At 33.9% G+C, this 13,221-nt stretch overlaps 1 protein-coding gene across 6 annotated transcripts in view; it reads left to right on the plus strand.

The window, feature by feature from the left end:
• The window catches only part of LOC110026506 (protein CHAPERONE-LIKE PROTEIN OF POR1, chloroplastic), a 20,466-nt gene extending 7,542 nt beyond the window's left edge, over positions 1-12,924 (plus strand). For all 6 annotated transcript variants that reach the window (XM_020727466.1, XM_020727467.1, XM_020727468.1 and 3 more), the window contains 2 exons: positions 7,980-8,424; positions 12,295-12,924. In XM_020727466.1, coding sequence (XP_020583125.1) covers positions 7,980-8,424; positions 12,295-12,445 — 596 coding nt within the window. In that variant the 3' untranslated portion in view covers positions 12,446-12,924. The remainder of the gene's footprint in view (positions 1-7,979; positions 8,425-12,294) is intronic.
• The last annotated feature ends 297 nt before the right edge of the window (positions 12,925-13,221 follow it).

Raw genomic sequence — 13,221 nt, forward strand, 5'->3', positions numbered from 1 at the left:
TATAATACATATATATATATAAATAGATAGATAAGTGGTGTCCTTGTTAATGGTTGCACGTGTGTCATGGATCATTTTATAAGGACCAAAAGTGATCCATGACACAGGTACAACGATTAATAACGACGCCCGTGTTATTAAAAGTATGTTTTAGGAGTGAACCAAAGCAATAAACTGGCTCTACGCATTGCTTGCCCATAAAGTGCAAGCTTATAGTGAAGCTTTTACATCACACCACTTCTCTGCGTCACATTAATAGCATTGTGCTCTCTACTTAGAATCATAATGAAATATTGCTTCAAATTTTGTGTTTAATTTAGCATTAACTAGGCACAAATGTCATTTATTTCATTATTTTTGAGTCTTTGAGTTGCTGCTCATTAGTTTTGCATTCTCTTGCACTGAAGCTATTTGATTTTTGTTGTTTCTCCTCACGCTTTCTAGCTTGTTAGTTTTTTATACATCTCTCTCTAGTTTTTATTGTTTGGGCTAACAAGTTCTTACTCAAAAGCTTCTTAAGACTTCTTGTTGATGCCTAAAATTCATTCTCTCTTGCTTCACATTATCTCTTCCTCTTGGTCTTTAGTTTGCTTTTTTTCATGAATATTCTTGATTTTTATTACTTTGATCTGTTTTCCTTGTAATAGCTAGAAATTATTGTTATTTAAAATGTCATTAATTTGTAGAAAAATGTTACATGATATTGTTTAATTTTGTTTGAATAAATGATTATTGTATGCACATAATATATATATATATATATATATATATATATACACAATTCATGAATGCTCTAGTTCATAAAAGTAGCACTTTGCTTTATGCTCTGCGCATTTAAGCAATAGGAACTTGATGCGGGGGCCTGGGGCTGAACCGGTTCCACAGAGGCTTTTTTTCTGACTTTGCACAAGTCCTTTTGTTTTTTGCACATAGGGATTGTAACAAAGCAACCCATTTTTGTGCCAGACTTGCTTTGGATAGGTCTTTCTTTTCGGACGTTAACACTTGTGATGCCGATTTTTTGAACATTGTTGAGGATGATCCTAACCATGCTTGGCTTTTTGGTATAGCTTTTATAGTTTCCTTTTTTTTACTTTTGTTTTTTATTCTAATGCAAAGATGCATACTTTTTAAGGGGGCTCGACTGGCCCCCTCTTCGCTCTTTTCATTGGGTGGAAATTATTCCTCCCTTCGTTTTCTTTTTTCTTGCCTATATATCTATTATAAATATGTGTGTTGCTGTCTTAGGATTTAGTTTTGTTCATTTTAAATTTAGATTTTTGTCCAATTTGCCGCGACGACTATTTCACCTTTTAGGGCTGTATTAGAAGGCGAGAAGGTGCTCTGACTGTAACTTATTCGAGGTGGTGATCTTCTCTAAGGGTTCGAGGGGTGTTCGGTTGTAACTCGCTCCCGCGTCCTTTTTTATCTCCCCTCACCTGCTCGCTTCCATCCTCCTTGCACACCTTTCCTGCTCATTGCCATCCTCCTGACATATCTTTCCCGCTTGCTTCTATTGCTCCTGTTTGATGCCGCCACTGTTCATACATTCCATCAGTTATGTTCCTGCATCCCCCTGCTCTCATATGCCAACTCCAGCCCATGTCCCTCCCACCTGCTTCTTTTACTGCAACCCTCTGCTTTTAGCCGACGACCAACCTCCCCTGCATGTCCTCTATTTCTCCCAACCAGTTAGCCGCATTCCTCCCAACCGCTACTATTCTGGGTCTTTTCCCTACCAACCACCTCTTCCCCTTTTACTACCATAACTCAACACCAACTCCCCTTCCCTACTGTACCGTAACACGCCCCCTCCGCAGCTTACCTGTTGTCACAACCTCCTCCCACACCATCTAATGTTGCCGCAAGCCCCCAACCAATCCCTCCACGTGATGTTCAACCGGTGTTCGCGTTCAGCTGGTGTTCGCCCCCTTCACTTTTGCCGTAGGATGTCCTTTTATGTAGTCTTTTATTTCTTGTTTTGAAGAGTCGTCGTTGTAACCTATTTGCAACCTCCTCCCTCACCATGTAATGTTGCCGCAGCCCCCAACCAGTCCCTCCACGTGCTGTCCCGTCGGTGTTCGCCCCCTTCGCCTTCGTCCTAGAGTGTCCTTTTATGTTTGTTGTCTTTTGCTTCTTGTTTTGAAGAGTCATCATTGTAACATATTCGAATTTCAACAATAATACTTGTATTTTCTTTGTAGTTTGTGTTAACTCTGGTATCATTTGGTATCAAAGCTAGCATAACTCTGATTCTATCATAATATTCCTAGCATTCACCCCTACTTAAGCCACCTCTGCCAAAAATTTTCTTTCATATTTTCGAATCATAGCCCCAGCTTTAACCTAACTATAATTTCCCCCCGCTGATTTTCAAAATCAGGAACCTTAAATCAATGTTTACACATTTTTTCACCTCCCAACTCTAAACCCTAGCCATGCCACCAATGACTTAAATGCTCGAGCCTACCCGGGGAGAGATACACCGACATATCCGTCAACTTCAGTGGAGCGGACATTGAGGATGAAACTTAGGGGAGTTACTTTGAATGGTGACTAATAAAGTTAGAGAGGCGAAAGAAGAGAATTTCGACCCCTTTCATAGAAAGAATTTCGATGATGAAGAAGAAAGGCCATGACACTTTGGAATCCTGTATCAGAAGAGGCCAGCAGAAGAGGCCGACAGAAGAGGCCACATATGGAGAACGGGAGAATTTGAAGATCAAACAGGAGAAACATTGTTAGTTCCTACCGACTTACTACAGACAAAATATTCAGACCCTGGCTTCAGATGTTCTTCTGGGTGTACTCTAGTTGTAAGCTCCTGAGGCTTGTAGGATGCCCTCGTTAGAGGAAAAAAACTAACTCAAAGTGGAGAACAGGTGGGACCAATCCACATCCTTGAATCTGTCACAATCATGAAGTGTTGCAAGTGCCATAGATTTGGGCATCTTGAATTAGACAGGGGTGATCTGTTTCACTGAGCTGGGCATCCTTGAAAAATGAGTAATGACACAGTAGACACTGAAGACGGTGAGAACATAAAGGAGGAAAAGACACATATTTTCAATCAAGACTGTGTTAGAGACTTAAACCAAAACCAGGTGGGTGTCCTGGGTAGTCTTGAGTTCGAGGAACTGATACACCGAAAATATATTCATTTTTAGACCCATATTTTATACTAATTTTTGGTGATATTGCACTTTAATAGAAGATATTTTGATGTTTTCTTGCAGGTTATTGATTTTTAGGACTTAAAGCAAAATGGAAGCAAAAAGGATATAATTTGAAGTCAAAATGATGTTTTTGAAGAAATACTCAGCCCCTGCAGCGCCAAAGGAAGCGCCGACGACACAAACCAACATAACAGACAATGATTTTACTCAGCGCCGACAGCGCCCAGGGGCAGCGCCGACGGCGCCAATGTCGGTTCAACCATCGATTCTAGAAGATTCGACGTATTTAGACGCTTTTTGAAGAGATTTTGGAGGCACCTACTGGAGAACCGACTTGAGGCTCTATATAGGGTCGAAATTCATCAAAAAGTGCTCCTTTTCAGCCATTTCTCATTTTTCATTCATCCTCCTACACGCCATACACTTTTCCATCTTCATTCCACCACCATTTTGGAGTCAATTAGTGAGTTTTCTTTAAGTGTCTAGAGTTTTTGTGGTGAGATTGAGTGTAAATTTTTCTCTAAGAGTGTTGGAGAAGGGAAAAGTGAGAGATTTCTTCTTCCTGCATCTCTTAGGAAATGCTACAAGGGATTTGCTTTGAGAGAGAGTTTCACATAAGTGTTGGTTATTTATTAGTATTGTATGAACTTTCTTTTATATATGAAATTTGTGTTTTGTTGTATCTTTCTCATGAAGTTTAAATAGTTTCCTCTATCTTTCTCCCTACTCTGAGATATGATGAAATGAAGAGATAACATGGATATGCCAATATTAAAATATAAAATAAATTGTGATGATTTTTCAACTCCGAACTTAATTTACTTTTCGATCTGACCAATTGAATTGTTAAAATGTGTTGTGAAACATATGATCCAGGAAATGAAGTATGAGTTCTACAACAGAGTGTGGATCACATTTGATTTCATGGAGGAGAAATTCGTTCATGTAATTAAGTGAAAATAAATAGAGAAATATTCTTTGCTGGGTGTAGAATTGAAGAATTTTTAGGGTGACATACTAAAATCATCAATTTGGTCTTAGTGTTTAAAAAATAAAGCGAAAGTCAGTCTTCAGGTGAAGGGAAGTGGGAGCTCTGGAGTGGGAGCCAATATCCTCCTAGCCTAGCCACGAATTTAGGGACTAAACCTGAGATTAGCCAATAATTTTCCATGCACTGTATCAGAGTAGAGAATTAAAACTGCTCCTATTTGGCACAATACATATTATAAACATTTATCTCATCTCATTTCACCAAAACCTCATTGTAGTGAGAATGATGTTTTTTCACATAAGAAATCTTCATTACATAAACATAGTTAGTAGATTAGTAGTTACTGTTTAAATCTTACATTTCTGTTTTGCTAATTGTTAAGTAATTTAGTTTTTATCTCAACATTCGAAGTTAGTGACAATAATTTCGTTTGACTTTCTGTGAATTTCCTAATAAAATTTATCATTGCAAATTTAAACATTTTCCGTGGGATCGATTATTGAGGCTTAAATAGAAAGTCCATTATTACTTGATAACGATACGTATACTTGCGTAGAATCTTATTAATAATTGCCTATACTTATATATATTTTACACAACTTACTTTTAGTACACGAATCAAGTTTTTAGCGCCGTAGTGGTGTCAACTTCATAAATCCTTATATATAAAAAATCGGGATCAAGTTTTTGGCGCCGTTGCCGGGGAAGGTAGCTATTAAATTAAATAATTTTGATAAATTAGGAAATTTAAAAATAATATATATACTATAAAAATACAAAAAAATATAAAAAATAAAAAATCCAAAAAGAAATATATTTTTATTTAAGAGTGTTTATTTTTTAGAATTTTACTTTGCTTACTTTATTTGTTTATGCGAAATATTAGATCTGAAGATTTATTACCTTACGATTCAGAATTAGAACGTACTATTAGAAAAATTCGAAAACAACAAAGAGAAATTAAAAATTTAAAAGAAATGACAAGTAACTTAGATAATCCAATAAATGTGGATCGACAATGACCTTTAAAAGATTATGCGAATTTGACAGCCGATGAACTTCACTTGACTATTCAAAATTCTGATGTTGCTGTTAATTCATTTGAGCTTAAACCTGCTTTTATCAAAATGATACAAAATAATCAGTTTGGAGGATCACCTACTGAAGATCCTAATTTACGTCTTGCTAGTTTTTTTGAAATTTGTGCTACATTTAATATGACGGAGTGTCTAATGATGCAGTTAGGCTTAGACTTTTTCCTTTTTCATTAAGGGATAAAACCAAGACTTGATTAAATTCATTAGCATCTGGATCTATTAGAACTTGGAAAGAATTATCACAAAAATTCTTGGCTAAATATTTTACACCCTCGAAAACCTCTAAGCTTATAAATGATATTTCATCTTTTTGTCAGTTTGAATGAGAGTCAATATATGAAGCCTGGGAAAAATTTAAAGCTCTTTTTAGAAAATGTCCACACCATGCTTTACTAGATTGGTTAATAATTCATACTCATGCTTTACTAGATTGGTTAATAATTCAAACATTTTACAATTGATTAGTAGGATCACTTAGATCTATTATAGATGCTGCTGCGGGTGGATCATTAATGTCAAAACCTTTTGATGAAAAATATTTTTTAATTGAAGAAATGATTATTAACAATTTTCAATGGCCCTCTGAAAGGGCAAATCCTAAAAGAGTAGTCAACATTCATGATTCTGATGCAATGTCTATTTTGACATCTCAAATTGCTGTTGTTTCTAAAAAGATTGATCAAATAGGAGTGAACAATTCTCAAATACCCCCAGTATTAGAGGAGAATTCACTAGGACAAATTCTTGATGCTCAATCATCTTATGAAATTTTAAAACGCTATAAATAATCGAAATAACAATCCCTATTCTAACTATTTTAACCCTGGATGGAAAAATCACCCTAATTTTTGTTGGAATAGTTAGAACAATTCGGTGAATCCATCCGGAAATCTGAACAATCAAGGAAATCCTAATTATCGACCTTATTATCCTCCGGGATTTAACTCCAACCGTTACTCACAAGTTAAGGAAAAGAAATTGACGTTGAAGAAGTGATGTTGAATATGAGAAATCAAATACAGAATCAAGAGGCTGCTATTAGAAATATTGAAAATCAGTTAGGATATATTTCTAATAAGATCTGAATCAGAAAGCAAGAAAGGAAAGACTAATGACTGAATACTAATAATGTTAATCCAATTTGCTCATATGCTTCTAATCCCTACCATCAATGCACCAAATATTGTTCCCAGAGAACCAACAAGAAGACAAAGTTCAAGTAAGGAAAGCTAGGAATTGCTACATTTGTGAGCACATAAAGAAGCAGCAGAGGTTTAGGGGTGAGGGGAGGAAGCATGTGGACCCTAAATGCAAATATGCATCAATTCCATACCACAAATGCTCTTCCCACTGCTTCCTGAAGATCAACCAAATGACATAAACAACATATTAATACAATTCAGTTCTTTGTTATTGGAGATGTCTTGCAGCTCTCCTTCTAAAAAGTGGATGGATTTAGTAGTCAGCAATTCTATATTTTCTGCAGATGTGAGACTTTTTTATGTATTTAATTTGACTTTAATACCACTTTTGCTTACTTTCTAAAGATGAAATACATGTTTTTCTTATATAGGCTTATGTATGACCAAGAATGTTATAAATATAATATGAAATTTTCGGTGTTAAGAAAGAAGTAGGAATTGGGTGGTGTGTATGTAATTGCCCCTTTATAGATTTATAATTGTAAATTTAGGTGTTAGAATTATAACTACGTAGGAATTGGGTGGTGTGTATGTAATTGCCTCTTTATTAATTTATCTATTTTAAGTATGTTGATGGTTCATTCGGCTTTGATGACAAAAATTATGGGTTTTTCCAATTCCATTGTTTGCAAGAAATTTTTAGAATGAGGGTTTTTTCCAATTCCAAGTGGTTTAATATGTACAATAAAGAGTATAAAATGCACATAGAAATTTATTATCTTGTTAATTTTGTCATTGGCTTTGATCTGTGCTTCAGCTCCATTGAACTTTGTTGGTAGAAAGATTATTTATTCAGATCAGGGGCAGAATGATCATTTATCTAGAAACAACTGAAAATCAGCTGTTTTCCAAATGCAGAAACCAAACAACCAGTCAGCTTATGCGGATCAGCTGTTGATCAACAGCTTATGCGGATCAGCTGTTGATCAACAGCTTATCCGGATCAACAGCTTATTTGAATAAGCTGGGTAAGCTGCAGCTGCCCCAAACAGACCCTAAAATGCTTGCTGCAGTTTTAGTTCCTCAAAAAATTATGAACTCTTTCCTACACAATGACAAGACTAGAGTCTGTACTCACTCGTAGAAGACCTTTTTTATTGTCCGGATCATAGTGTAAGCTATTAACTATGCTGCATGGGCATTCAAACAAATATATACGAACAAGAACTTCAATCTCGTGTTTTGAAGGCCAAAGTTAGCATTTTCCTAACTCACCAACATTTTTGTTTCTTCAACGACGACCAGAAATCTTTATATATTCTAAATATACACAATTTTTTAAGCCTCTCTATTTTCATGCACATGAGAACCTCGAAAATTTTTTGTTCATTTATTTTACCGATCATTTACATTACAGTGAAAGGAAGTATAATTTGTTTCATCAAAATTAACAGTTAAATCACTAGAGCATACTTGTATAGTTTTGTTAAATCTCTACTTATGGTACTTTTTTAATGCATCGGCTTTACAATGAATGAGTTCTGATCTTTTTTTACCTTTTACCATTGATCAGGCATCTTCCCGAGGATTCGCATAAAGGATCCATATGAACGGCTTGGTATCAGCAAAGAGGCTTCTGAAGAAGAGATTCAGGCAGCTAGAAACTTCCTGATTAACAAATATGCTGGACACAAACCAAGTGTTGATGCAATTGAATCAGCTCATGACAGAATAATTATGCAGAGCTTTTATGATAGGAAAAATCCTAAAATTAACATTAAGAAAAAGGTAAGGGAAGTTACTCAGTCGCAATATGTAAAGGCTATAACTAGCAGGTTTCAGACACCAGCAACAAGAATCATTCTAAAGACAAGCATTGCATTTGTTGCACTTGGACTATTGACTGTTCTATTTCCCACAGAAGAAGGACCTACGCTTCAAGTAGCCATTTCTCTTATATTATCCATATACTTCATATATGAAAGGCTTAGGAACCGAGTGAAAGCTTGCTTATATGGGTATGTAGCTTATTTGTCTGACATTCTTTTTCTATCATGAATTTAATTTCTTTGGCATGAAATAGCAAAAAAATCTCATTGCAATATCTAGATTTTAAATTGAGTAAAGTGCCAAAATAGTCCACTGATTGTTTAAAAGGGGTCATTCTAGTCTCAAAGTCTATGAAATTGTCAAATTACTCTCTAAGGCTATTTAATTTGGGGCTTAAATAATGCTATGTTGGGATTATTTCAGGCCATATTAAAACTGTCCGGGGACTAAATTGATAATTTATAGACTCTGGGACTAAAATGATCCCATGCAAAAAGCCAAGGAATTATTTTGACACTCCTCGCATTTCAAATTTTGTTTTTACGATACCAGTTACATGTTGACTTTTATGTAATTCACATGTTTAAATGCATGGCCTCCATCTGATTGCGTTATGCATTGGAACTTGGAAAGGCCCATGAGAAGTAGTTTAGTTCTAGCGTAATTTGGCGGTCCCAAATTTGAATCATGAAACAATATCATTGTATATGTCCGTAGGGGTAAACTTCAAATATCAAACCTCTACAAAACCTGCATTAGCAAGAGCTTCATGCTTCAGGCGTGCTCTTTTTGTGCATTGGAAACGTGGGATGTATTGTATTATTGCTGTGGTCGAAAGAACATATTGTTGGTATTTGGTTAATTTTATACTAATGTAAAGCTTTGAAATTAAACATCTATGAATTGGGAATGTTAACCTTCGGTATATGCTTTTAATTAGATGAGGTGCATGGTAACTGTATTAGTGGAACTGTGGAAGCAGCAAATACGGGTAATAATTTAGTTAACAATTTACTCTGATAATGAAAGGGGAGTGAGAGAAGCACTGGGTGTAGAATTCAAGCGAGAATGCTTGAAAGTTAAAATTGGTTGGAAAAACTTGCATTGTTAGAAGACACAGGATATATTTAGAACTGAAAAATACTTTTTAGACCCATTTCGATCACAACAAAGAAGCCTCACATTACTCACTTTTTTTTTGTTTATTTGAATTTTTTGCCTACGAAACATGGAAAAATGCATGCCATATGTGTTTATTTTGGTATTTTTTGGCGTGAGAATTGTTTTGAGAAGCATCATTGATCAGAACTAATATAGATAGAGAATGATTCTCAGGCTGAACCATCTGGAATAAGGTTACTGCTTATTTTCATGATTCTTTTCTCTAGAAGTGAGGTTGTTGACTATTAAAAATATTTATGGTGGCTACAGGGTTAGAGTGATTAATAAATACGGTAGAACCATATTAGATTTTGCTTTAGTTTATGATTTTATTATTGCTAATACTTTTTTTAAGAAAAGATATAAGTATATTATTACTTATAAGAATGGATCTAATAAAATACAAATTGATTATTTTATTATGAAAAAAAAAAGATCGTCGAGAATGTAAAAATTGTAGGATATTACAAGTAAAATTTAAGTACTCAATATCGATTATTAATTTTGAATTTTAAGATGAGTTCTAAGATAAAGAATACAATGAAATATTTTCATAACATTAGATGGGGGTATCTAAAAGATAAAAAAAATTATTTTTACGAACAAAATTCAAGAATTCAAGATTTGGGAAGTTCATGAAGAAGCTAATTTTATGTAAAATAAAATAACAAATACTATTAAACAATTGACAAAAGTTTTACTAGTATAATCAAAAGAAAAAGTTTTTATAAATAAAAAAATGGATAACGGTGAGATAATAATGCGCAAGAAAATATAAAACAATTATGTTATAAAAATTAGTTTAAATATAAAAGTTTAGAGAACAGAGAAAAATATAAGGTGACACGTAGGGAGTCTAAGAGAACAATTAGCGATGCTAAAAATTCTGCATTTAGTGTTCTTTATAATAGATTATATACTAAATTTGGTGAAAACTATATGAATAAACTAGTCAAATAAATAGAAAAGAAAAATAAATATTTAATTCAAGTAAAGTGTATTAAAAATGAAAATAAAAAAGTGCTTTTCTTGAAGAAAAATATTCAACATAGGTGAGTGAGCTATTTTGATGAACTTTTCAATGAAGTTTTTAAAATTACAATCGACCTTAGTGATTTTAATATTATTACTTATAATGAAACTTTTTTATTTTTACCGTCGCATTAGTAAAAGGAAGTTGGGGAGACTTAAAAAACAATCAAAAGTGAAAAATTAGTAGGACCAGATAATATTTCAATTGAAGTGTGGAAATATTTAGGAAATTTGGGAGTTTCTTGTCTTGCTAAACTCTTCAGTATAATCTTAAAAACTAAAAAGATGCTTGAGGAGTGAATGAAGAGTATTTTGATCCCCATTTTTAAGAATAAAGTGGATATGCAAGAGTGTGCAAATTATAGAGGAATTAAGTTAGCTTCTCATACCTTAAAATTATGGAGGGTAATTGAACATAGGGTAAGACTTGATACAATTATTTCTCATAATCATTTTGGATTTATCCCAGACAAGCCTACTGTAGAAGCTATACATTTATTGAGAGGTTTGATGGAGAAGTGCAGGGAGAGCAAGTAGGATCTACATATGATTTTTACTGATTTAGAAAAAGCTTATGATAAGGTTCCAAGAGAAGTTTTTTGGAGAGTTATAGAGCTGAGAGATGTTGATGTTACTTGTATTCAAGTCATTAAAATATGTGTACTAGAGCTTTTACTTATGTTCAAATAGAAGGATTGACCAAGTATTTTCCTATTTCAGTTGGATTACATCAAGGATCAGCTTTAAGTCCTTATCTTTTTGCTTCAGTTATGGATGCTCTTATTGGACATTTCAGTAAGATGCGCTTTGGTGTGTATTTTTCGTTGATGATATCCTTCTTGTGGATAAGATTAGAGAAAGAGTTCAGGAAAAACTTGAATTATGGAGGTCTAAATTGGAATCTAAAGGTCTTCGTTTTAGTAGATCTAAAATTGAGGACATGAAATGTAATTTTAGTTGTAGTAGCACTAGTGACAGAGTTGTAACCATAAACGATCATATCATTACAAGTTAGGTGTGCAAGTTTTAGATATCTTGAGTCTATTGTTCAAAGTGATGGTGATTTAAATGAGGATGTTATTAGTAGAATTCATGTTGGTTGGTTGGTTGGTTGGTTGAAGGTGAAGGGGAGGAATGCATCGGGCCTATTGTGTGATAGAAAAGTACCACATAGACTTAAAGGAAAATTTTATGGGATTGTGGTGAGACTTGCAATGCTTTATGATGCAGAATGTTGGCCTTTAAAAGAGAAGCATAAAATAAAGTGTTTTTGAGATGAGAATGCTTAGGTGGCACTTAGAGACAAAATGCAAAATAAATCTATTCGTGAAAGTGTTGGTGTAGCTCCAGTGGCAGATAAAATTAGAGAGTCTTTTTAGATGATTTGGTCACATTAAACCTCGACCATCCAATGATCCGGTTAGGAGAGTAGATTTATTAGATTCAACTTATGTTAAAAAAGACAAAGGTAGACCTAAAAAGACTCGGACATATTTTATAAAAAATGATTTTAATCTTTCATAATTAAATGAAAATATGACACTCAACGGGACACAATGGAGAAAAATGATTTATATAGCTAGCCTCACTTAGTGGGATAAAGACTTGTTGTTGTTATAGTATGAAATATAAACGACACTGTACTAGTTTAAATATTTTTTAAAGTTAAATTTTAGAATTTCCAGCATAAAAATGGCCATTAAACAACATTCTTGGACTGGCAGCAGTAATTCCACCATGAACTTTGGCATCCACAGTAGTTATCTTGTATGCTTTCTTTGTGCAAATTACTACAAATAGGAGTAATATTTATATGTACCTGCAATCATGACAAAAATATGATTTCTGATGCTTCTATGTTGTAGGATTGGGGCTTTTTTTCTTTCATGGCTGTTGGGCACCTTTCTTATGGTTTCTGTGATGCCGCCACTTCTGAAAGGTCCAAGGAGTCTGGAAGTGACTACATCTTTAATAAGCTATGTGCTTCTGTGGGTATCTTCTACATTTCTTAAATAGTTCACTTAATCATTTATGAACATGTAAAATGCCAAATTTATAATCACCATCGCTATCGGGTGTATCCTATCTATTTTTTCAAGCTTTTAGGGGCCGTGATTTTGAGCAAGAGGAAAATGATGTGGTTTTGTATTGTTAGAAACATCATATTTCTGTGTAGCCAATTCAAGTTTTTTTGTTTTTACCTACTATGTAGCAGCGCTAAATGTACAAGTATTTTATTTTAAATTTTTATCTAAAATGATGCTTACTATGTTCATTTTCAATTAACGTAGTTGCCGAAATAACAACAGGCCAATTACTGTTACGATAGCGTCCCTGAAGGAAAGGACGTTATGATGATTACACAGGTTCGTAGCATTGACATATTTCATTTTTGTGATATATTTGAACATTAAGATAATATGTCATCTTCGGGTGCATTGCTGAAATCATTGATACTTGAATATTTACTTGCAACTATATGAGCTTATGCAGTCCAGCACAGTAAACATGATTCCAATTGTTTATACCAGTGATGGACGATTTTACAATCACTATCAGCGATATAAAGTGATGATTGCTAAAGCCTATTATCATTTGAATAAGAAAATTTTATGTGCGTTTTAACATTATTATATATACTTTTTGTATTATAGAAAAATTTATTAATCCTAATATTATTTCATTATAGTCTCAATATTTCTATGAATAGACAAGGATTGAACTCATATAGGAGGAACAACTAGTCGGACTCTGATTAGACTTTCATCCTAGCAATTTTCATGCGTTGATTA

The sequence above is a fragment of the Phalaenopsis equestris genome, unplaced genomic scaffold (genome assembly GCF_001263595.1).
Source record: "Phalaenopsis equestris unplaced genomic scaffold, ASM126359v1 Scaffold000374, whole genome shotgun sequence".
Lineage (NCBI taxonomy): Eukaryota > Viridiplantae > Streptophyta > Magnoliopsida > Asparagales > Orchidaceae > Phalaenopsis > Phalaenopsis equestris.